Source organism: Loxodonta africana, chromosome 10, assembly GCF_030014295.1.
Source record: "Loxodonta africana isolate mLoxAfr1 chromosome 10, mLoxAfr1.hap2, whole genome shotgun sequence".
NCBI classification, from domain to species: Eukaryota; Metazoa; Chordata; class Mammalia; order Proboscidea; family Elephantidae; genus Loxodonta; species Loxodonta africana.
Window position 1 is genome coordinate 28,129,417 of NC_087351.1, and position 22,320 is coordinate 28,151,736.

Consider the following 22,320-nt stretch of genomic DNA (forward strand, 5'->3'; position numbering starts at 1 on the left):
GGCTCCCATTGCGTAGCAGAAAATGTGAGCATTAGAGCAATCTTGGCTTTTCTGCTTCTAAGAGAAGTGGTAGCATTCTGCTCACCAGTGGGAAGTGTCAATCAATCTGTGCCCTCAGAAGGCAATGTCATCTTCTGACACTTCTCTACCTGCAAGAAAGCTTATTGTTGATATCCAACTAAGGGAAAGAATCAGTGAGGTGTCTGATGAATCCATTATTCCTGCGAAAACCTTCACACACACTCCAGATGTGAATTTTTATTTATCCTGTGTGTTATGGTACCGCATAAACTTCTGTTTTTGAGGAAGGGGAGAAGGAATGGAGAAATAAAGGAAGGAAGGAAGGAAGGTACAAAGGAGGGAAAAAAAGTAAGATCTCATAATTTTTTGGAAGGAGATTGCTTCCTGTAAGTAACGTATACTTCGTATTTCTAAGTAAGTGTATTCCTAAAAATTTGGATATAAAGCAAATTTCTTTAAATTATATTTCTTTAAATTGATTTGTCTTACTAAGTGAAAGCAGACTCTGGTATGGATTGAATTGTGTCCCCCAGAAATGTATGTCAACTTGCCTAGGCCGTGATTCCCATATTGTGAGATTGTCCACCATTTTGTCATCTGATGTGATTTTTTTGTGTTGTAAATCCAACCTCTATGACATTAATGAGGCAAGATTAGAAACAGTTATGTTAATGAGGCAGGACTCAACATACAAGATTAGGATGTTTGTATCTTTTTTTTTTTTAAATAATTTTTATTGTGCTTTAAGTGAGAGTTTACATTCAAGTCAGTCTCTCACACAAAAACCCATATACACCTTGCTACACACTCCCAATTACTCTTTTTTTTTTAATGAGACAGCCTGCTCTCTCCCTCCACTCTCTCTTTTGGTGTCCTTTTCACCAGCTTCTAACCCCCTCCACCCTCTCACCTCCCCTCCAGGCAGGAGATGCCAACATAGTCTCAAGTGTCCACCTGATCCAAGAAGCTCACTCCTCTCCAGCATCCCTCTCCAACCCATTGTCCAGTCCAATCCATGTCTGAAGAGTTGGCTTCAGGAATCGTTCCTGTCCTGGGGCAAAAGAAGGTCTGGGGGCCATGACCACTGGGGTCCTTCCAGTCTCAGTCAGACCATTAAGTCTGGTCTTATGAGAATTTGGGGTTTGCAACCCACTGCTCTCCTGCTCCCTCAGGGGTCCTCTGTTGTGTTCCATGTCAGGGCAGTCATCGGTTGTAGCCAGGAACCATCCAGTTCTTCTGGTCTCAGGATGATGTAGTCGCTGGTTCATGTGGTCCTTTCTGTCTCTTGGGCTCATAGTTGTCATGTGACCTTGGTGTTCTTCATTCTCCTTTGATGCAGGTGGGTTGAGACCAACTGATGCATCTTAGATGGCTGCTTGCTAGCGTTTAAGACCCCAAATGCCGCTCTTCAAAGTGGGATGCAGAATGTTTTCTTAATAGATTTTATTATGCCCATTGACTTAGATGTCCTCTGAAACCATGATCCCCAGTCCTGTGACCCTGCTACACTGGCCTTCAAAGCATTCAGTTTATTCAGGAAACTTCTTTGCTTTTGGTTTAGCCCAATTGTGCTGACCTCCCCTGTATTGTGTACTGTCTTTCCCTTCACCTAAAGTAGTTCTTATCTACTATCTAATTAGTGAATACCACTCTCCCACCCTCCCACCCTCCCACCCTCCCCCCTCTCGTAACCACAAAAGAATGTTTTCTTCTGTTTAAACTATTTCTCAAGTTCTTATAATAGTGGTCTTATACAATATTTGTCCTTTTGCAACTGACTAATTTCACTCAGCATAATGCCTTCCAGGTTCCTCCATGTTATGAAATGTTTCACAGATTCCTCACTGTTCTTTATGGATGCGTAGTATTCCATTGTGTGAATATACCATAATTTATTTATCCATTCATCTGTTGATGGGCACCTTGGTTGCTTCCATCTTTTTGCTATTGGAAACAGTGCTGCAATAAACATGGGTGTGCATATATCTGTTCGTGTAAAGGCTCTTATTTCTCTAGGATATATTCCAAGGAGTGGGATTGCTGGATCGTATGGTAGTTCTATTTCTAGCTTTTAAAGGAAGTGCCAAATCGATTTCCAAAGTGGTTGTACCATTTGACATTCCCACCAGCAGTGCAGAAGTGTTCCAATCTCTCCACAGCCTCTCCAACATTTAATCTTTTGAGTTTTTTGGATTAATGCCAGCCTCATTGGAATGAGATGAAATCTCATTGTAGTTTTGATCTGCATTTCTCTAATGGCTAATGATCATGAACATTTCCTCATATATCTGTTAGCTACCTGAATGTATTCTTTAGTGAAGTGTTTATTCATATCTTTTGCCCATTTTTTAATTGGGTTGTCTTTTTGCAGTTGAGTTTTTGCAGTATTATGTAGATTTTAGAGATCAGTTGCTGATCAGAAATGTCATAGCTAAAAACTTTTTGCCAGTCTGTAGGTAGTCTTTTTACTCTTTTGGTGAGGTCTTTGGATGAGCATAAGTGTTTGATTTTTTAGGAGCTCCCAGTTAACTAGTTTTTCTTCTACGTTCTTTATAATGTTTTCTATACTGTTTAGGCCAAGTATTAGGGCTCCTAACATTGTCCCTATTTTTTCTTCTATGATCTTTATCATTTTAGATTTTATATTTAAGTCTTTGGTCCATTTTGAGTTAGTTTTTGTGCATGGAGTGAGGTATGGGTCTTGTTTATTTTTTTTGCAGATGGACATCCAGTTATGCCAGCACCATTTGTTAAAAAGACTGTCTTTTCCCCATTGGACTGTTTTGGGGCCTTTGTCAAATATCAACTGCTCGTATGTGGATGGATTTATGTCTGGATTCTCAATTCTGTTTCATTGGTCCATGTATCTGTTGTTGTACCAGTACCAGGCTGTTTGGACTACTGTGGCAGTATAATAGGTTCTAAAATCAGGTAAAGTAAGGCCGCCCACTTTGTTCTTCTTTTTCAGTAATGCCTTACTTATCCGGGGCCTCTTTCCCTTCCATATGAAGTAGGTGATTTGTTTCTCCATCTCATTAAACAATGTCGTTGGGATTTGGAGCAGAATTGCATTAAATATATAGATCGCTTTTGATAGGACAGACATTTTTATAATGTTAAGTCTTCCTATCCACGAGCAAGGTATGTTCTTCCACTTATGTAAGTCTCTTTTGGTTTCTTGCAGAATTGTACTGTAGTTTTCTTTGTATAAGTCTTTTACGTCTATGGTAAGATTTCTTCCTAAGTATTTTATCTTCTTGGGGGCTACTGTAAATGGCATTGATTTGGTGATTTCCTCTTCGATGTTCTTTTTGTTGGTGTGGAAGAATCCAACTGATTTTCGTATGTTTATCTTGTGTCCTGATACTCTGCTGAACTCTTCTATTAGTTTCAGTAGTTATCTGGAGGATTCCTTAGGGTTTTCTGTGTATAAGATCATGTCTTCTGCAAATAGAGATACTTTTACTTCTTCCTTGCCAATCTATATGCCCTTTATTTCTTTCTGTAGCCTAATTGCTCTGGCTAGGACTTCAAGCACAATGTTGAATATGAGTGGTGTTAAAGGGCATCCTTGTCTGGTTCTCGATCTCCATGGGAATGTTTTCAGGCTCTCTCCATTTAGGATGATGTTGACTATTGGCTTTGTATAAATGCCCTTTATTTTGCTGAGGAATTTTCCTTCAATTCCTATTTTGCTGAGAGTTTTTATCAGGAATGGTGTTGAATTTTGTTGAATATCTTTTCTGCATCAATTGATAAAATCATGTGATTTTTGTCTTTTGTGGTTGTTTGTATCTTGAGTCAATCTCTTTTGAGATATAAAAGAGAGAAGTGAGCAGAGAGACAGGGGGACCTCATACCACCAAGCAAAAGGAGCCAGGAGCATGCACATCATTGGGATCCAGAATTCCTGCACTGAGAAGCTCCTAGACTGGGGAAGATTGATGACAAGGGCCTTCCCTCAGAGCCGACAGAGAGAGAGAGAGAAAGCCTTCCCCTGGAGCAGGCACCCTAAATTCCAACTTCTAGCCTCCTAGACTGTGAGAGAATAAATCTCTGATTATTAAAGCCATTCACCTGTGGTATTTCTGTTATAGCAGAATTAGATAACTAAGTTTCCTAGAATAGCAAATATGATCTTAATAAATAATTCCGAAAAAGCTCATTTAATGAAATAATAAAATTCCCTTCTAAAATATTAATGCTAATTTCAGTTCTAAAAAATCCTGTGGCTTGGGAATATGCTTGTTCTACTCACACACATTTATTCAAAATGTACAACAGTGGAAGATATGTAGTAGATATTGAGTAAGAAGTTGTTTCATTTCTAGAAGAGTTAGGCACATGGCTCGGAAATCTGGAGCCCAGAGGAGGTCTCCTGCTTCCATGTTTTTATGGCTAAACTGACTCTCTGGAAGGTTTTCCTCTTTTTTTTTTTTGTTTATTTTTTTCTGTTTTTTTAAGTGTACAATAGAAAGAAAAGTGAGATAATAGGCAGCAGTTGAAAAAATTCTCTAGATTAGTTAATAGCATGCTGTCAATGTTAGTTTCTTGATTTTGATAATTATATTGTGGCTATTGAAGATGTTCACATTTGAGGAGTCTCAGTGGAAAACATATCTGAATTCTTTGTACTGCCATTTCCACGTTTTTGTAAGTTTGAAATTATTTCAAAATGAAAGGTTAAAAATTACACTTCCAGTTCATCTCTTCTTTCTAGAAAATCAAAGGAGGTTCTGTCCCCAAACCACTCACTAGAGTTCCAGTGAATAGCTTCCTGTATCTTAGCCATCTCAGCCTATGTCACTTTGACAGGTTTTCCCTTAAACATCTGGTAGGCACTCTGAGTGGGCTTGAAGGTTGACTGATTATATCACATGCCAACCCTGAAGACTTGGAGCTGGAACAGATAATTTCTTCTGGAAAGGAAAATAAACACAGAAGGCATCAGGGTCTCCAGAGATAGCAGGCCCCAGAGGAAGGGAAGAATTGGTAAGAAACAATCTCCTGACACTGCTCTTCTAGAGGTGGTAAATTGATCCTTGTGGAGCAGGGAAATAGGACTTACTCCCTGGAGTCTTGGCTTATAATCCTTCCATCCTCCAATAAATCCAAAGAGCTTCACCCCAAACCTATTGCTACTCCTTCGCTCTTTGATGGTTATTGTAGAGGAGAACAACTCTCCATTCCAGGAAGATCAGAAACTGTCGGAGAAACTTCAGGTTTGGATTCATTTCCCTCTTGCCCATAAAAGGAGATTGTGTAATACTTAGAGGACAAGATAACTGCAATAGAGCTGGAAAAACTACTGCTCTCTAGAAAGGCACCTCCTTACCCTTCTTCAGCTATATATTATACCATAATAAGTCCTAAGCATTAGTATTTGTCAGACCCTAGAGAAGGGAATTCCATATATGTTACCTCATTCAGAGTCCCTGGCCCTTTGATGAAAGGATTACTGGTCCATTTTACAGTGGGAGAAATTGGGTAATAGTTAATATAATTGACTTGACAAAGTTCTCACAGTTGAAGTATGAGTCGTAATTCAAACCCTAGGCTCCTTACCCCAGATCCATTGCTTCACTACTATGTCTTAGCCGCCTACCACTTAACACAAATGAGAAAATTGTTGTTAGTTTCAAGGGCTTTGCAAAATGGGACAGATATGACCAAATGTCCAGATCAAATGAAACAGACAGTTATGGTGCTGTGAGAAAGGGCACAGTAATAATGCTTCTAATTATTGTACCTTCTTGGACCAGCCTTAGGGAAAACGGAAAAACCAGAGAAATGTCTTTCTGTCATGTATAGCGCAGGATCTGCCTCTCCCTGGTCTGATGTATCCCAACCTTCCTGAGATACAATGCAGGGGAGGGATGGAGTTTGTTCTGTTTTGCTTTGCTCATAAACTTGTTCAGAGCAGCTTATGTACATAAACACAGCTTTAACACCACTGTACCCATATTCTCACCCCCTCTGCACAGCATCTTCTGTGCTGCTTCAGGGAACTTTGGGGCTACTCGGTGTGAGAGCTCCAGCGCAGACTTATTCCGGGTAAACACCATGGCTGCTCTCTATACAGAGGAGCTAAGTAATAAAAGGTGAGTAAAAAAAAAAAAAAAAAAAAATTTTTTTTTTTTTTTTTTTTTAACAACAGCCTTGTTAGAAATAGCTTTTTGACCCACTGTTAATTTAGTTAGGTGAAATGTAAAAGGGTATGTGTACACAGAGAATCATTTTTCATACCTTCTTGTTTTCTAGGGCAGCTTTATGAGACTCTCAGAGTTGGAGAATTGCCCTGAGAGGGAGCTGACCTGGATCTTTTGGGTTAAATTATAAGTGACATACTGTCCAAAGTTTTTGTTTGTGAGATAAATGTAACTAAAACATATAGATCTTTAAAACCTTGATATCATGTGTACTTCTGGTATACTTTGATTAAGAATAAGCATTTTGTATTGAAAAAGGGTTAAGAATCATATAACCTAGCTCTCTTATATGTCATAAAGCTTAGAAGATTCTGCTGGAGTGAGTAAGCAATTTTGTTACAATGCTAAACCTAGAATCTCCATGCCACCCACTGTCCTATATCCAGGACTGTGGGGTCCTAGTTAGTGGTAGCTGCAGGAGGGGAAACCATCTAGGGTGGAACACGTTCTACCACGCAGAACATTCATTCTCCCAAAAATTCCTTTAAATGGAATTCCCCTGAAGTCTGGGTGAATTCTCTAGTAGCCTCAAGTCATTTGGAGCCTTTCTTGTATATACCAGATCCTCAGATCTCATCTTACAGGCTTTTTAAAGTTCAAGTGAAGTAATTGGTAAGTATCTATTTACCTATCCATATCTCTTTCTGTTGTGTATGTATATATGTTACGTGTATATATGTTACGTGTATATATATGTTATAAATAGATATGTATGACAGTATATATATATTCTGTGTTCGTGACATTGTAGACATTCATCTTTTTAAAAAAATTTTATTGTGCTTTAGTGAAAATTTACAAATGAAGTCAGTCTCTCATACAAAAATTTGTATACACCTTGCTATAAACTCTTGGAAACACTGGTGACGTAGTAGTTAAGTGCTACGGCTGCTAACCAAGAGTTCGGCAGTTCGAATCCACCAGGTGCTCCTCGGAAACTCTATGGGGCAGTTCTACTCTGTCCTATAGGGTCACTATGAGTTGGAATTGACTCGATGGCAATGGGTTTGGTTTTGGTTTTATATACCCTTAATTGCTCTCCCCCTAATGAGACAGCCTGCTCCTTCCTTCCACTCTCCCTTTTTGTGTCCATTCTACCAGATTCTGACCCCCTCTGCCTTCTCTTCTTCCCTCCAGATAGGCGATGGCAACATAGTTTCAAGTTAGACAATCATCTTTAACAAATATTTACATAATACCTACTTTCCCCCTCAGACTCTGCTGGGCATGGGCATGAATAGTGAACATGAAGGTCAATAAGAAGAAAGACCCTGAGTCAGGAAAGAACTTAGCTGTTTTTCAAAACAGAAAGAAAAGCCCAAGTTGTATTACCGAAGTGCTGTGTCGGGAAAACTATGAGCGTATGAGTGTCTCATTGTGTGCACGTGTGTATAGAGGCAAATCCTGATGACTTTGGAAACTCATTTCAGTAACTTAGCTGAAAGCTGGCCCAGCAGGTCTGAGTTAGCTCAGTAGAAGAGCAGGCTGATTCCAGCTGCTGACCTGTAGAGGCCCCTGCTTTCTAACAAGGCCACTTGCTCAACCAAGGAACTTCCATTGCTCCATAGTCAAACTCATGGTTTTTGCTTTCCTGTCCCTATAAATATGTAGAACAAGAGTCAGCACACCATGGTTCATGGATCAAATCTGGCCTGTTGCCTGTTTTTATATTACCAGCACGCTAAGAATGTTTTTAACATTTTTAAATGGTTGGAAAAGTCAGTAGGAGAGTAACATTTCATAAAACATTTAACATATGTGATGTTAATTATATGAAATTCAAAACATAAAGTTTTATTAGAATACAGCTATGTTCATTTATTTAGGTATTATGTATGGCTACTTTTGCACTACAAAGACAAAGTTGAGTTGTTACAACAGAGACTGTAAGGCTCACAAGCCTTAAATATTTAAGAAAAAATTTTACCACACCTGGTGTAGTGCATTACAGGGGTGGAGGTCTCTACTGAAAGGAAAACCTTGGTGAGATGCACTTCAAATATGCACACATCTCAGTAGGATCATGAGAGCTCAGGGGAAGCTGGACTCCCTGTTACTGTCCAGCTTGTCACTTTTTTCTCCAATGAGCCCTATTTTATATACGGAGAGGTTATGTTCGTGGAGTATGTGTGTGTGTGTGTACGGGAGAGAGAACATGAGAGAGCTTGATAGAACCATGAGATGAGCTTGGAGCTGTTTGTTGTTGTTGTTAGGCACAATCAAGTGGATTCTGCTCATAAGAAACCCATGCACAACAGAACAAAATACTGTCCTGTCCTGCACCATCCTTACAATACTTTCTATGTTTGAGCCAATTATTGTAGCCACTGTGTCAATATATGTTGTGGAGGGCCTTCCTATTTTTCACTGATTCTCTGCTTTACCAAGTGTGATGTCTTTCTCCAGAGACTGGTCTCTCCTGATAACATGTCCAAAGTAAATGAGATGAAGTCTTGCCATCCTCACTTCTAAAGTACATTCTGACTGTACTTCTTCCAAGAGAGATTTGTTCATTTTTCTGGCAGTCCATTCAATATTCTTCGCCAACAGCATAATTCAAAGGAATTAATTCTTTTTCCAGTGTTCACATGCATATGAAGCAATTGAAAATTCCATGGCTTGGTGCTTGGTGTCAGGCAGGCCTCAGTACTTTTTTAACAGTTTAATGGTTTTTTTTTTTTTTTTTTTTCAGCAGATTTGCCCAATGCAGTATCCCATTTGATTTCTTGACTGCTGCTTCCGTGGGCATTGATTGTGGATTCAAGTAAAATAAAATCCTTGACAATTTCAATCTTTTCTCTGTTTATTGTGGCATTGCTTATTGGTTCATTTATGAGGATTTTGTTTTCTTTATGTTGAGATGTAATCTGTACCGAAGGTCCTAGTCTTTGATCTTCATCAGTAAGTGCTTCAAGTCATCTTCACTGTCAGTAATCAAGGTTGTATCATCTGCATATGGCAGGTCGGTAATCAGTTTTCCTCCAATCCTGATGCCATGTTCTTTTTCATATAGTGCAGTTTCTCAAATTATCTGCTCACATACAGATTGAATAAGTATAGTGAAAAGATACAACCCTGGCACACACTTTTCCTGATTTTAAACCATGCAATATCCCCTCGTTCTGTTCAAACAACTGGCTCTTGGCACAATTAAGTGTTTTGGAATTCCCATTCTTTGCAATGCTGTCCGTAATTTGTTATGGAGATGTTTAAAGGGGCCAAATCAAAGACCACAGTTTAGAGATTTTATTTTATTCTGAGTGAATTGGGATGCTAACTAAAGTCTATGTATAAGAGAAGGGAATTATTTCATTTTCTTTGTCTAAAGAATCACCCTGGCTGTGGCATGGAGAGCAGTGTGTTGGGAAGCAAGAAAGGAAGCAGGAAGCCAGTAAAGACACAATCACAGTGATCCATGGGAAAAACAGATGGCTTGAACTAGGGCGAAGGCAGTGGAGATGGGAAAAGCTTAACTAAAGTTTTGTTAACAAGCATTTCACTTCTGATTGATCAGTGGGAACAAGCAGCTCATAAGCTCGGTTAAGTACTTATGAAGCAAAGATGTGGATTTGGGGGATCTGTGTCTGACGTTGTCATAGATACACATGGGAGCACCTATGCGTCTTATCTAAGTCATAGGAAGAAGGATTGTTATTTGTAGTAAGCCATGTTCCTGAACACAAAGGGAAAAGGGATTTCTTTAATCATGGCTGTTTTCCAGGATCATGGGGTTCAGGTAAAACTGATCGTCATCAGGTGATATATATATTCTACTAAGTGTAAAGTCTAATATAAATACAACAGTCTGCTTTAAGAGGTTATCCTTCTGACTACAAGTTTTCTTGAGCCCACAGTGAAAATTGAATGATAGCAAAAAAGCAAGCCAGGACAATATTTCAGTATTGTAGACAAAGAGTAGCAATTGATATTTAATTCCTTATTTTCTTTCCAAAGATGCTTCAAATATAAATCTGAGTCCCCTTCTGTCTCTACACTGTTATTCAGTATTTGTTGGTCTTTAACAGCTCACAGACACATGAAAATCTTCAACACCCCCGATAACTCCAGCACCATCACTGGCTTCATCCTCCTGGGCTTTCCTTGCTCCAGGGAGGGTCAGATCCTCCTGTTTGTGCTCTTCTCTGTTGTCTACCTCCTGACCCTCATGGGCAATGGTTCTATCATCTGTGCCGTGCACTGGGATCAGAAACTCCACACTCCCATGTACATCCTACTTGCCAACTTCTCCTTCCTGGAGATCTGGTATGTCACCTCCACTGTCCCCAAGATGTTGGCCAACTTCCTCTCTGAGACCAAAGTTATGTCCTTCTCTGGGTGCTTTCTGCAGTTTTATTTCTTTTTCTCCCTGGGTTGTACAGAATGCTTTTTCTTGGCGGTTATGGTGTTTGATCGCTATCTTGCAGTCTGCTGACCTCTACACTATCCAACCATTATGACTGGACGTCTCTGCACCAATCTTGTGGTCAATTGCTGGGTATTTGGTTTCCTCTGGTTCTTGATTCCTATTGTCATTATCTCCCAGATGTCCTTCTGTGGATCCAGGATAATTGACCACTTCCTATGTGACCCAGGTCCTCTTCTAGCACTCACTTGCAGAAGATCTCCTGTGATGGAGCTCGTCTTCTCCACCTTAAGTCCTCTGTCTGTCATTATTCTCTTTTTCTTCATCATGGGGTCCTACACTCTGGTTCTAAGAGCTGTACTAAAGTTTCCCTCAGCAGCTGGACGAAGAAAAGCCTTCTCCACCTGTGGGTCTCATCTGGCTGTGGTTTCACTTTTCTTTGGCTCAGTACTGGTCATGTATGGGAGTCCAACATCCATGCATGAAGCTGGAATGCAGAAAATTGTGACCCTGTTTTATTCTGTTGTGACCCCTCTCCTTAACCCTGTGATATACAGTCTTAGGAACAAAGATATGAAAAGAGCCCTGCAGAAATTTATGGGAATATAAAAAAGAATATAAACCACAAAGACCTCTGAGAAGAACAACAGAATACAGGGAAAGTCAGCACAACTGGTCTAAACCAAAAGTGAAGAAGTTTCTCGAATACAACCAAACACTTAGAGCGACAGAGTAGCAAGGGGTCTGAGGACTATGGTGTCAGGGGACATCTAAGTCAATTGGCATAACAAAGTTTATGAAGAAAATGATCTGCATCCCACTTTGGTGAATGTCATCTGGTATCTTAAAAGCTAGCAAGTGGCCATCTAAATGCATCAATTGGTCCCAACCCACCTAGAGCAAAGGAGAATGAAGAGTACCAAAGACACAAGGAAAATATGAGCCTAAGAGATGTAAAGGGCCACAGAAACCAGAGACTCCATCAGCCTGAGACCAGAAGAACTAGATGGTGCCTGGCTATCACCAATGAGTGCCCTGAGGGAGAACCCAAGAGAAAGTCCCTGATGGAGCAGTAGAAAAGTGGAGTGCAGAACACAAATTCTAGTAAAAAGACGAGACTAAATGGTCTGACTGAGACTGGAGGTACCCCAGAGGACACGGACACCGGATGTTCTGTTAGCCCCAAACTAAAACTATTCCTGTAGCCAACTCTTCAGATAATGATTAGACTGGACTATAATACATAAAATGGTACTGGTGAAGTGTGTTTCCTAGCTCAAGTAGACACATGAAACTAAGTGGGCAGCTCCTGTCCGGAGGCGAGATGAGAAGGCAGAGCAGAACAGGAGGTGGTTGAATGAACACAGGAAGTACAGGGTGGAGAGGAGGAGTGTGCTTTCACATTATATGGAGAGCAACCAGGGTCACATAACAATGTGTGTATAAGTTTTTGTATGAGAAACAGACTTGAATTGTAAACTTTCACTGAAAGCACCATTTAAAAAAAGATGCTTGATCAATATTAAACTCATATTTAACCTCTTTTTCTGGTTTAAAAAAAAAAACAAAACTGGTGTCATTCATAAAATTTTTCATCCTAATATTGATCTTAAACCTTAAACACCTGTGAGTCTCTTTCTATTGTGTATTTCTTCTCTTGATTTTTGATCATTTAGTCCTGTTTCTTAGCATGCCTTAATTTTTTTTTTTTTTTTTGGAAAGTAGACATTGCATTTAAAAAATTCTGAAGACTTCGTGTGTAGTAACCCAATCAAGATAAGGTTTCTTTTAGCAGGTAAATAGCTTTAATCCTATTTAAAAGTTATTTTTATGTCTTTTAAAGATGGTCTATGTTACTTTTGATCTTACTCCCAGGATATGGCACTTACACAGGAACATAGTCTTCATGAGGCCTCAACTGAAGCCTGAAGTGTTTACCAGGCCCCTCTTACTTAGTGTGCCCTGACTCCTATTTCTGTACTTCTTGCACCCTGTGACTCCTGAATCTCTGCACATCCCTTTAGACTCTCATTTTCTGTGTTCTGCTAGATTTCCTGAAGTCTCATCTTGGGTATGAATAGATTAGGAATCCAAAAATGCCTTGAGGGAAGATTTCATCAAGTTTTGGGTGTCACTTCTCTGTGGTCCCCCTCTCTCAAGAGTTTGTTCCTCCAACACCTGCTACTTTGGCAACTGAAAACTCCAAATCTTCTATCTCCTCAGTTCAATAAACTCAGATTTATTCCTCCACCTCCCTCCTCCAGTCTCTTCTCCATGCCTCCACATCCCCATATTACCCTACCTGCTTATTGCTGATGTCCAATTAAGGGAAAGAATCAGTGAGGTGTCTGATGAATCCATTATTCCTGAAAAATCTTCGCACATACTCCAGATATGAATATTTATCCAGGTATGTTATGGTACTGCAGAAACTTCTGTCTTTAGAAGAAAAAAGGGAAGGAACAAAAGTCAGATCCAGTGATTTTTTTGGAAGGAGATTGCTGCTATCAGTTATACCTACTTCATATTTCTGAGTAAGTGTATTCCTAAAAATTTAATTATAAAGCAAATTTCTTTATATCTCTTCAAATTGATTTATCTCACTAAGTGAAAAAGGACTCTGTTATGGATTGAATTGTGTCCACAAAAATATGTGTCAGCTTGCCTAGGAGACCATGATTCCCAGTACTGTGAGATTGTCCACCGTTTTGTCATCTGATGTGATTTTCCTATGTGTCGTAAACCCTACTTCTATGATGTTAAAGATGCAAGATTAAAGGCAGTTATGTCAATGAGGCAGTGCTGAATCTATCAGATTATGTTGTATCTTGAGTCACTCTCTTTTGAGATATAAAAGAGAGAAGGGAGTAGAAAGACAGGGAGGCATCATGCCACCAAGCAAGAGGAGCCAGGAGTGTGTGCATCCTTTGGACCCAGGGTCCCTGCACTGAGAATTTCCTAGACCAGGGGAAGACTGATGACAAGGACCTTCCCGCAGAGCTGACAGGAAAAGCCTTCCCCTGGAGCTGGCACCCTGAATTTGGACTTCTAGACTCCTAGAATTTGAGAGAATAAACCTCTGTTTGCTAAAGCCATCCACTGTTATAGTAGCACTAGATAACTAGAAAGACTTCTAAAATAGCAACATGATCTTAACAAATAATTCAGAAAGACCATTTTTTAATAATAATAAAATTCTCTTCTAAAATATTAATGCTAATTTTAACTCTGAAAATGCCTGTGGGTTTGGAATATGCTTGTTTGTATTGCTCTGTTTTACCCACACACATTTATTCAAAATGTATGACAGTGGAAGATATCAAGTAGATGTTGAGTAAGAAGTTGTTTCATTTTTAGGAGAGTTATGCTCATGGCCGGGAGATCTGGAGCCTAGAGGAGGTCTCCTACTTCCATGTTGTTTAGCTAAATTGATTCCCTGAAAGGTTTTCCTTTTTTATTATGTTTTTTTTATATGTATATTAGAAAGAAAAGTGGAACAATTGGCAACAGTTGAAAAAAACTCTAGATGAGTTAATAGCATGCTGTCAATGTTAGTTTCCTGATTTTGATAACTATATTGTGGGTATTGAAGATGTTCATATTTGGGGCGTCTCAATGGAAAACATATGTGAATTCTTTGTCTTGCTTTTTTCGTGTTTTTGTACATTTGAAATTATTACAAAATGAAAGTTTAAAAATCACACCTGTACCCTGTCTATTCTTTCTCGAAAATCAGAGGGAGTCCTGAACTTAAAACCACTCACTAGAGTTCCATGGAATAGCTTCCTGTATCTCAACCATCTCAACCTATGTCACTTTGACAGATTTTTCTTGAGACTTCCGGTAGGCACTCTAAGCGTGCTTGAAGGTTGATTGATTATATTTAATGCCAACCCTGAGAAGTTTGGGACTGGAAAAAGTAATTTCTTCTTGGTAGGTAAATAAAGGCAGAAGGCATCAGGGTCTCCAGGGAAGGTAGGCCCCAGAGGAAGGGAAGAATTAACAAGAAACAGTCTCCTGACATTGTTCTTCTAGATGTAGTAAATTGATGCTCGTGGAGAAGGGAAATAGGAAGCAATCCCTTCAGGCTTGGCTTGTAATCCTTCCGTCCTCCAACAAACACCAGAGAGCTTCACCCAAAACCTATTTTTACTCCTTCATTCTTTGATGGTTATTGTAGAGAAGATGTCTTCGTTCCAGGAAGATCAAAACTGTTGAAGGAACTTCAGGTTTGGATTCATTTCCCCCTTGCCCATAAGAGATATAGAACTGGAAAAACTACTGCTCTCGAGAAAGGTACCTGCTTGCTTTGCTTCAGCTATACATTATACAGCTAACAATTCCTAAGCATTAGTATTTGTCAGAGGCTAGAGAAGTTACTTCCACATATGTTATCTCATTCAGAGTCTTCAGCCCTTTGATGAAAGGGTTACTAGTACATTTTAGAGTGGGAGAAATTAGATAATCATTAATATAATTGACTTGGCAAAGTTCCCCCAGTGGGTAAAATATGAGTTGTAATTCAAACCTTAGGCTCCTTACTCCAAATCCGTTGCTTCTCTGCCTACCACTTATCACAAATGGGAAAATTGTTTTCCCTTTCAAGGGCTTTTTAAAAATGGGATGGATGTGACCAAATTTCCAGATCAAATGAAACAGATGGTTATGCTGCTATGAGAGAGGGCACAGCAATAATGCTTCCAGTTGTTGTGCCTTCTTGGACGAGCCTTAGGGAAAAAGTAAAAAACAGAGAAATATCTTTCATGTATGGCACAGGATCTGCCTCATTGGGTCTGATCTATCCCAACCTTCCTGAGATACAATGCAGGGGAGGGGTGGAGTTTGTTTTGTTTTGCTTTGCTCATAAACTCGTTCTGAGCAGCCTAGGTACATAAACACAGCTTTAACACCACTGTACCCATCGTCTCACTCCCTCTGCACAGCATCTTCTGTGCTGGTTCAGGGAAATTTGGCTACCTGCTAGGACAGCTCCAGCTCAGACTTGTTCTGAGTAAACATCACGGCTGCTCTCTGTACAGAGAAGCTAAGTAATAAAAGGTAAGTAAAAATAGCCTTGTTAAAAATAGCTTTTTGATCCACTGTTAATTCAGGTAGGTCAAACTAAAAGGGTGTGTGTACACAGAGAATTATTTTTATACCTTCTTGTTTTCTAGGGCAACTTTGTGAGGCTCTCAGAGTTGGAGAACTGTTGCGAGAGGGAGCCGACCTGGATCTTTTGGCTTCAATTTTAAGTGACAAACTCTCCATTATTTGTGTCTGAGAGATAAATGTAAATAAAAATCTATATCTTTTTTTTTAATCAATTTTTATTGTACTTTAAGTGAAAGTTTACAAATCAGTTCATTCTCATACAAAAATTTACATACATCTTGCTATACACTCCTAATTGCTCTCCCTCCAATTTGACAGCACAGTTCTTCCCTCCACTCTCTCTCCTCAAGTCCTTCCGGATAGCTTCTGGCTCCCTCTGCCCTCTCATCCCCCCTCCAAAAAGGAGATGCCAACATAGTCTCATGTGTCCACTTGATCCAAGAAGCTCATTCTTTACCAGTATCATTTTCCATCCCTTATTCCAGTCCAAGTCCTGTCTGAAGAGTTTTGGGAATGGTTCTTGTCATGGGCTAACAGAAGGTCTGGGGACCATGGCTTCCGGGATCTCTCCAGTCCCAGTCTCACCATTAAGACCGGTCTTTTTTCAAGAATTTGGGGTCTGCATCCCACTGCGCTACCACTCCCTCAGGGTTTCTCTGTTGAGTTCCCTGTCAGGGCAGTCATCGGTTGTGGCCAGGCACCATTTAGTTCTTCTGGTCTCAGGATGATGTAGTCTCTGGTTTATGTGCCCCTTTCTGTGTTTTAGGCTCATAATTACCTTGTGTCTTTGGTGTTCTTCATTCATCCTTGCTCCAGGTGGGTTGAGACCAAGTGATGCATCTTAGATGGTCGCTTGCTAACGTTTAAGACCCCAGATGTCACTCTCCAAAGTGGGATGCAGAAGGTTTTCTTAATAGATTTTATTATGCCAATTGGCTTAGATGTCCCCTGAAACCATGGTCCTCAAACTGCCTGCAGCTCCTGCTATGCTGGCCTTTGAAGCGTTCAGTTTATTCAGGAAGCTTCTTTGCTTTTGGTTTAGTCTCTTCATGTTGACCTCTCTTGTATTGTGTATGGTCTTTCCCTTCACCTAAAAAAAAAACTTATCTACTATCTAATTAATGAATACTCCTCTCCCTCCCTCCCTTCCTGCCTTCCCCCCCCCCTCTCTGCTCCTTCTCATGACCATCAAAGAGTATTTTCTTCTCTGTTTAAACTGTTCTCGAGTTCTTATAATAGTGGCTTTATACAATATTTGTCCTTTTGCAACTAATTTCACTCAGCATAATGCCTTCCAGGTTTATCCATGTTATGAAATGTTTCACAGATTCAACATTGTTCTTTATCGATGCATAGTATTCCATTGTGTGAATATACCATAGTTTATCCATTCATCCGTTGATGGGCATCTTGGTTCCTTCCAACTTTTTGCTATTGTAAACAGTGCTGCAGTGAACATGGGTGTGCATGTATCTGTTCATGTAAAGTCTCTTATTTCTCTAAGATATCTTCCAAGGAGTGGGATTCCTGGATCATATGGTAGTTCTGTTTCCAGATTTTTAAGGAAATGCCGAATCAATTTGCAAAGTGGTTGTACCATTTTACATTACCACCGGCAGTGTAGAAGTGTTCCAGTCTCTGCACAACCTCTCCAACATTTACTATTTTGTGTTTTTTGGATTAATGCCAGTCTTGTTGGAATGAGAGGGAATCTCATTGTAGTTTTGATTTGCGTTTCTCTAATGGCTAATGATCATGAGCTTTCCTCATGTATCTATTAGTGGCCTGAATGTCTTCTTTAGTGAAGTGGCTGTTCATATCCTTTGCCCATTTTTTAATTGGACTGTCTTTTTGTAGTTGAGTTTCAGCAGAATAATGTAGATTTTAGAGATCAAATGCTGATCAGAAATGTCATAGCTAAAAACTTTTTCCTTGGCGAAGTCTTTGGATGAGCATAGGTGTTTGATTTTTAGGAGCTCCTAGGTTTCTCTTCAGCATTTTTCATAATGCTTTGTATTCTGTTTATGCCTAATGTCTCTATTTTTTCTTCCATGATCTTTATCATTTTAGTCTTTATGTTTAAGTCTTTGATCTATTTTGAGTTTGTTTTTGTGGATGGTGTGAGATATGGGTCTTGTTTCATTTTTTTGCAGATGGATATCTAGTTATGCCAGCACCATTTGTTAAAAAGACTCTCTCCCCCAATTAACTGATTTGGGCCTTTGTCAAATATCAGCTGTCCATATGTGGATGGATTTATGTCTGGATTCTCAATTCTGTTCCATTGGTCCATGTGTCTGTTGTTGTACCAGTCCCAGGCTGTTTTGACTACTCTGGTGGTATAAGTTCTAAAATCAGGTAGTGTGAGGCTTCCCACTTTGTTCTTCTTTTTCAGTAATGCTTTACTTATCCGGGACCTCTTTCCCTTCAATATGAATTTGGTGATTGGTTTCTCCAACTCATTAAAAAATGTCATTGCAATTTGGATCGGAATTGCATTGTAGGTATAGATTGCTTTTGGTAGAATAGACATTTTTACAATGTAACTCTTCCTATCCATGAGCAAGGTATATTTTTCCACTTATGTAGGTCTCTTTTGGTTTCTTGCAGTAGTGCCTTGTAGTTTTCTTTGTATAGGTCTTTTATGTCTCTAGTAAGATTTATTCCTAAGTATTTTATCTTCTTGGGGGCTACTGTAAATGGTATTGATTTGGTGATTTCCTCTTCAATGTTCTTTTTGTTGGTGTAGAGGAATACAACTGATTTTTTTATGTTTATCTTGTATCCTGATTCTCTGCTGAACTCCTCAATTAGTTTCAGTAGTTTTTTTTAGGATTCTTTAGGGTTTTCTGGGTATAAGATCATGTCGTCTGCAAATAGAGTTACTTTTACTTCTTCCTTACCAATCTGGATGCCCTTTATTTCTCTGTTTAGCCTAATTGCTCTGGCTAGGACCTCCAGCACAATGTTGAATAAGATTGGTGACAAGGGACATCCTTGTCTGGTTCCCATTCTCAGGGGGAATGATTTCAGAATCTCTCCATTTAGGATGATGTTGGCTATTGGCTTTGTATAAATGCCCTTTATTATGTTGAGGAATTTTCCTTCTATTCCTATTTTTCTGAGAGTTTTTATCATGAATGGGTGCTGGACTTTGTCAAGTTCCTTTTTAGCATCGATTGATAAAATCATGTGGTTCTTATCTTTTGTTTTATTTATATGGTATATATATATATTTATATATATATTATTATATATTATATTATATATATATTTATATGGTATAGGGCATTATAGGGGTGGGTGAGTCCTTCACTACTGAAAGGCAGGCCTTGGTGAGTACAATCCAAATACGCACAACTCTCAGTGGGATGATGAGAGCTCAGGGGATGGTGGGTCCCCTGTTACTTTTCATCTTGACAATCTTTCTCCAGTGAACCTTATTTTATATGTGCAGAGCTTATATTACTACAACATGTGTGCACACCCCATGTGCACAACACTGTGTGTGTGACAGAGAATGAGTGAGAGTTTAATTGATAGAACCATGAGATGAGTTTGGAGGTGTTTGTTTTTGTTGTTGTTAGGCACCATCAAATCGATTCTGCTCATAACAACTCCATGCTCAATGGAATGAAACACTGCCTGGTCCGGAGCCATCTTCAAAATCCTTGCTTTGTTTGAGCCCATTGTTTTAGCCACTGTCAATCCACCTTGTTGAGGGTCTTCCTTTTTTTCACTGACCCTCTACTGCATGAAGTATGATATTTTTTCCAGAGATTTGTCCCTCCTGATAAAGTGTACAAAGTACATGTTACGAAGTCTAGTCATCCTTGCTTCAAAGGCACATTCTGGCTGTACAGATTTTTTTGTTTTGCTGGAAGTCCATGGTATAATCAATATTCTACACCAACAAGTTTACTTGGTCCCACAGTTAAAATCTGAATGAGAGTAAAAAAACAAGCCAGGATAATATTTCAGGATTATAGTAAAGAGTAGCAATTGATACTTAATTCTTTATTTTCTTTCCAAAGATGCTTCAGATATAAATCTGGGTCCCCATCTGTCTTCACACTGTTATTCAGTATTTGTTGGTCTTTTACAGCTCACAGACACATGAAAATCCTCACCACCCCCAACGATTCCAACACCATCACTGGCTTCATGCTCTTGGGCTTCCCTTGCTCCAGGGAGGGTCAGATCCTCCAGTTTGTGCTCTTCTCTGTTGTCTACCTCCTGACTCTTATCGGGAATGGTTCTATCATCTGTGGTGTGCACTGGGATAGGAGACTCCACACTCCCATGTACTTCCTTCTCAGCAACTTCTCCTTCCTGGAGATCTGGTATGTCACCTCCACTGTCCCCAACATGTTGGTCAACTTCCTCTCTGAGACCAAAATCATCTCCTTCTCTGGGTGCTTTCTCCAGTTCTACTTTTTCTTCTCCCTGGGTTCTACAGAATGCTTTTTCTTGGCGGTTATGGCATTTGATCGCTCTCTTGCAATCTGCTGGCCTCTACACTATCCAACCATTATGACTGGACTTCTCTGCAAGAATCTTGTGGTCAATTGCTGGGTATTTGGTTTCCTCTGGTTCTTGATTCCTATTATCATCATCTCCCAGATGTCCTTCTGTGGATCCAGGATAATTGACCACTTCCTATGTGACCGAGGTCCTCTTCTAGCACTCACTTGCAAAAGATCTCCTGTGATGGAGCTTGTCTTCTCCACCTTAAATTTTCTGCCCCTCGTTATCCTCTTTTTCTTCATCATGGGGTCCTACGCTCTGGTCCTAAGCAATGTACTAAAGTTTCCCTCAGCAGCTGGAAGAAGAAAAGCCTTCTCCACCTGTGGGTCTCATCTGGCTGTGGTTTCACTTTTCTATGGCTCAGTACTGGTCATGTATGGGACTCCAACATCTGAGCATGAAGACAGAATGCAGAAAATTGTGACCCTGTTTTAATCTGTTGTGATCCCTCTCCTTAACCCTGTGATATACAGTCTTAGGAACAAAGACATGAAAAGAGCCCTGCAGAAATTTCTGAAAATATAAAGAAGAGTGCTAATCAAAAAGACTCTTGAGCAATATTAAACTCATATGTAACCTCTTTCTTGGATTAAAAAAAGAAAAAAGGTGTCATTCATATAATTGTTCATCCTAGTATTGATCCAAAACATTAACCACCCATGAGTTGGTTTCTATTGTCTATTTCTTCTCTTGGTTTTTGATTATTTAGTCCTGTTTGTTAGCACACCTCAAATTTTTTTTTTAGAATGTAGTACATAGTGCTTAAAAAATTCTGTAGACATTGGGTGTAGTAATCGAACTAAGAAAAGGTTATCTTTTAGCAGGTAGATAGAGTAGGTGCAGATAGTTTCAATCCCATTTAAAAGTAATTTTTATGTGTTTTAAAGATGGTCTATGTCAGTTTTTATGTTACTCCTGGGATACATTCCTTAGTCAGGAACATGGACTTCGTGAGATCTCAACTGAAGCCTGGACCGTGTACCAAGGCCACTTCTAGTGTGCCCAAACTCCTATTTCTGTACTTCTTGCACCCTGTGACTCCTGAAATCTCTGTTTATCTCTTTAGACTCTCAGTTTCTGCTTTCTACTAGATTTCTTGAAGCCTCATCTTGCATACAAACATCTCCAAAAAGGCGCAGACTGAAACCCATTGAGTTGATTTTGACTCACGGCAATCCTATAGGACAGAGTAGAACAGCCCCATAGGATTTCTAAGGAGTGGCTGGGGGATTCAAACTGTCAGCCTTGTGGTTAGCAGCCAAGCATTTATCTGCTAGCCACCAGAGCTCCACAAACAGTTGAAAAACCAAACCCTTTGCCATTGAGTCTATTCCAAGGCATAGGCACCCCATTAAAAATGAAAAACAAACAGAAAAACCCAAACCCATTGCCTTCGAGTCAATTCTAACTCATAGCAACTCTATAGGACAGGGTAGAACTGCCTCATAAGGTTTCCAAGGAGCAGGTGTTGGATTTGAATTGCTGACCTTTGCTTAGCAGCTGAGCTCATAACCAGGGCTCCAGGAATCCCAAAATGCATTGAAGGAAGGTTTCATCAAATTCTGGGTGTCCCTTCTCTGTGGTCAGCCTCTCTCAAGAATATGTTTCTCAAACGCTTGCTGCTTCGGCAGTTGCAATCTTCAAATCTTCTATCTCCTCGATTCAGTAAAACCACTGCTTTCTACTCAGATTTTATTTCTCCATCTCCCAAACCCCAGTCTCTTCCCCATGCCTCCACATCTCCATATTCCCCTCACCTAGTGAATTGTCAGAGCCCTGGTGGCATAGTTAAAAGCTCTGCTTGCTAACCAAAAGCTTGGCAGTTTGAATCCACCAGCTGCTTTTTGGAAACCCTATGGGACAATTCTCCTCTGTCCTATCATGTCGCTATGAGTTGGAATCCACTCCACGGCAATGGGTTGGGTTTTTTTTTTTTTAGTTGTCAAACATCGTGGGACGGGGGTGTGGGAGGTGAATGGAATACACTTTCTTGCTTTTGCCTACTTCCTGGAATTGTAGTCCCTGAAGTTTTACCTGTGTAGATTGCTCTCCAATCCATTCAAATGGTTGCTTGTATTTTGTCCAGGT

The 22,320-nt window shown here is 39.7% G+C and overlaps 2 protein-coding genes across 2 annotated transcripts; both read left to right on the top strand.

Annotated features, from left to right (window-relative positions):
• Positions 1-9,406: 9,406 nt before the first annotated feature.
• On the top strand, positions 9,407-12,301 carry LOC100662644 (olfactory receptor 11G2-like). The gene is given in 1 exon segment (XM_010602414.3): positions 9,407-12,301. A coding segment is annotated over 1 exon segment (936 nt). The 5' UTR covers positions 9,407-10,266; the 3' UTR covers positions 11,203-12,301.
• A 7,216-nt stretch (positions 12,302-19,517) lies between these two features.
• Positions 19,518-20,777, top strand: LOC100660366 (olfactory receptor 11G2-like). Its single transcript, XM_064292237.1, has one exon. The coding sequence runs from the start codon at positions 19,822-19,824 to the stop codon at positions 20,665-20,667; it is 846 nt and encodes a 281-aa protein (XP_064148307.1). The 5' UTR covers positions 19,518-19,821; the 3' UTR covers positions 20,668-20,777.
• The last annotated feature ends 1,543 nt before the right edge of the window (positions 20,778-22,320 follow it).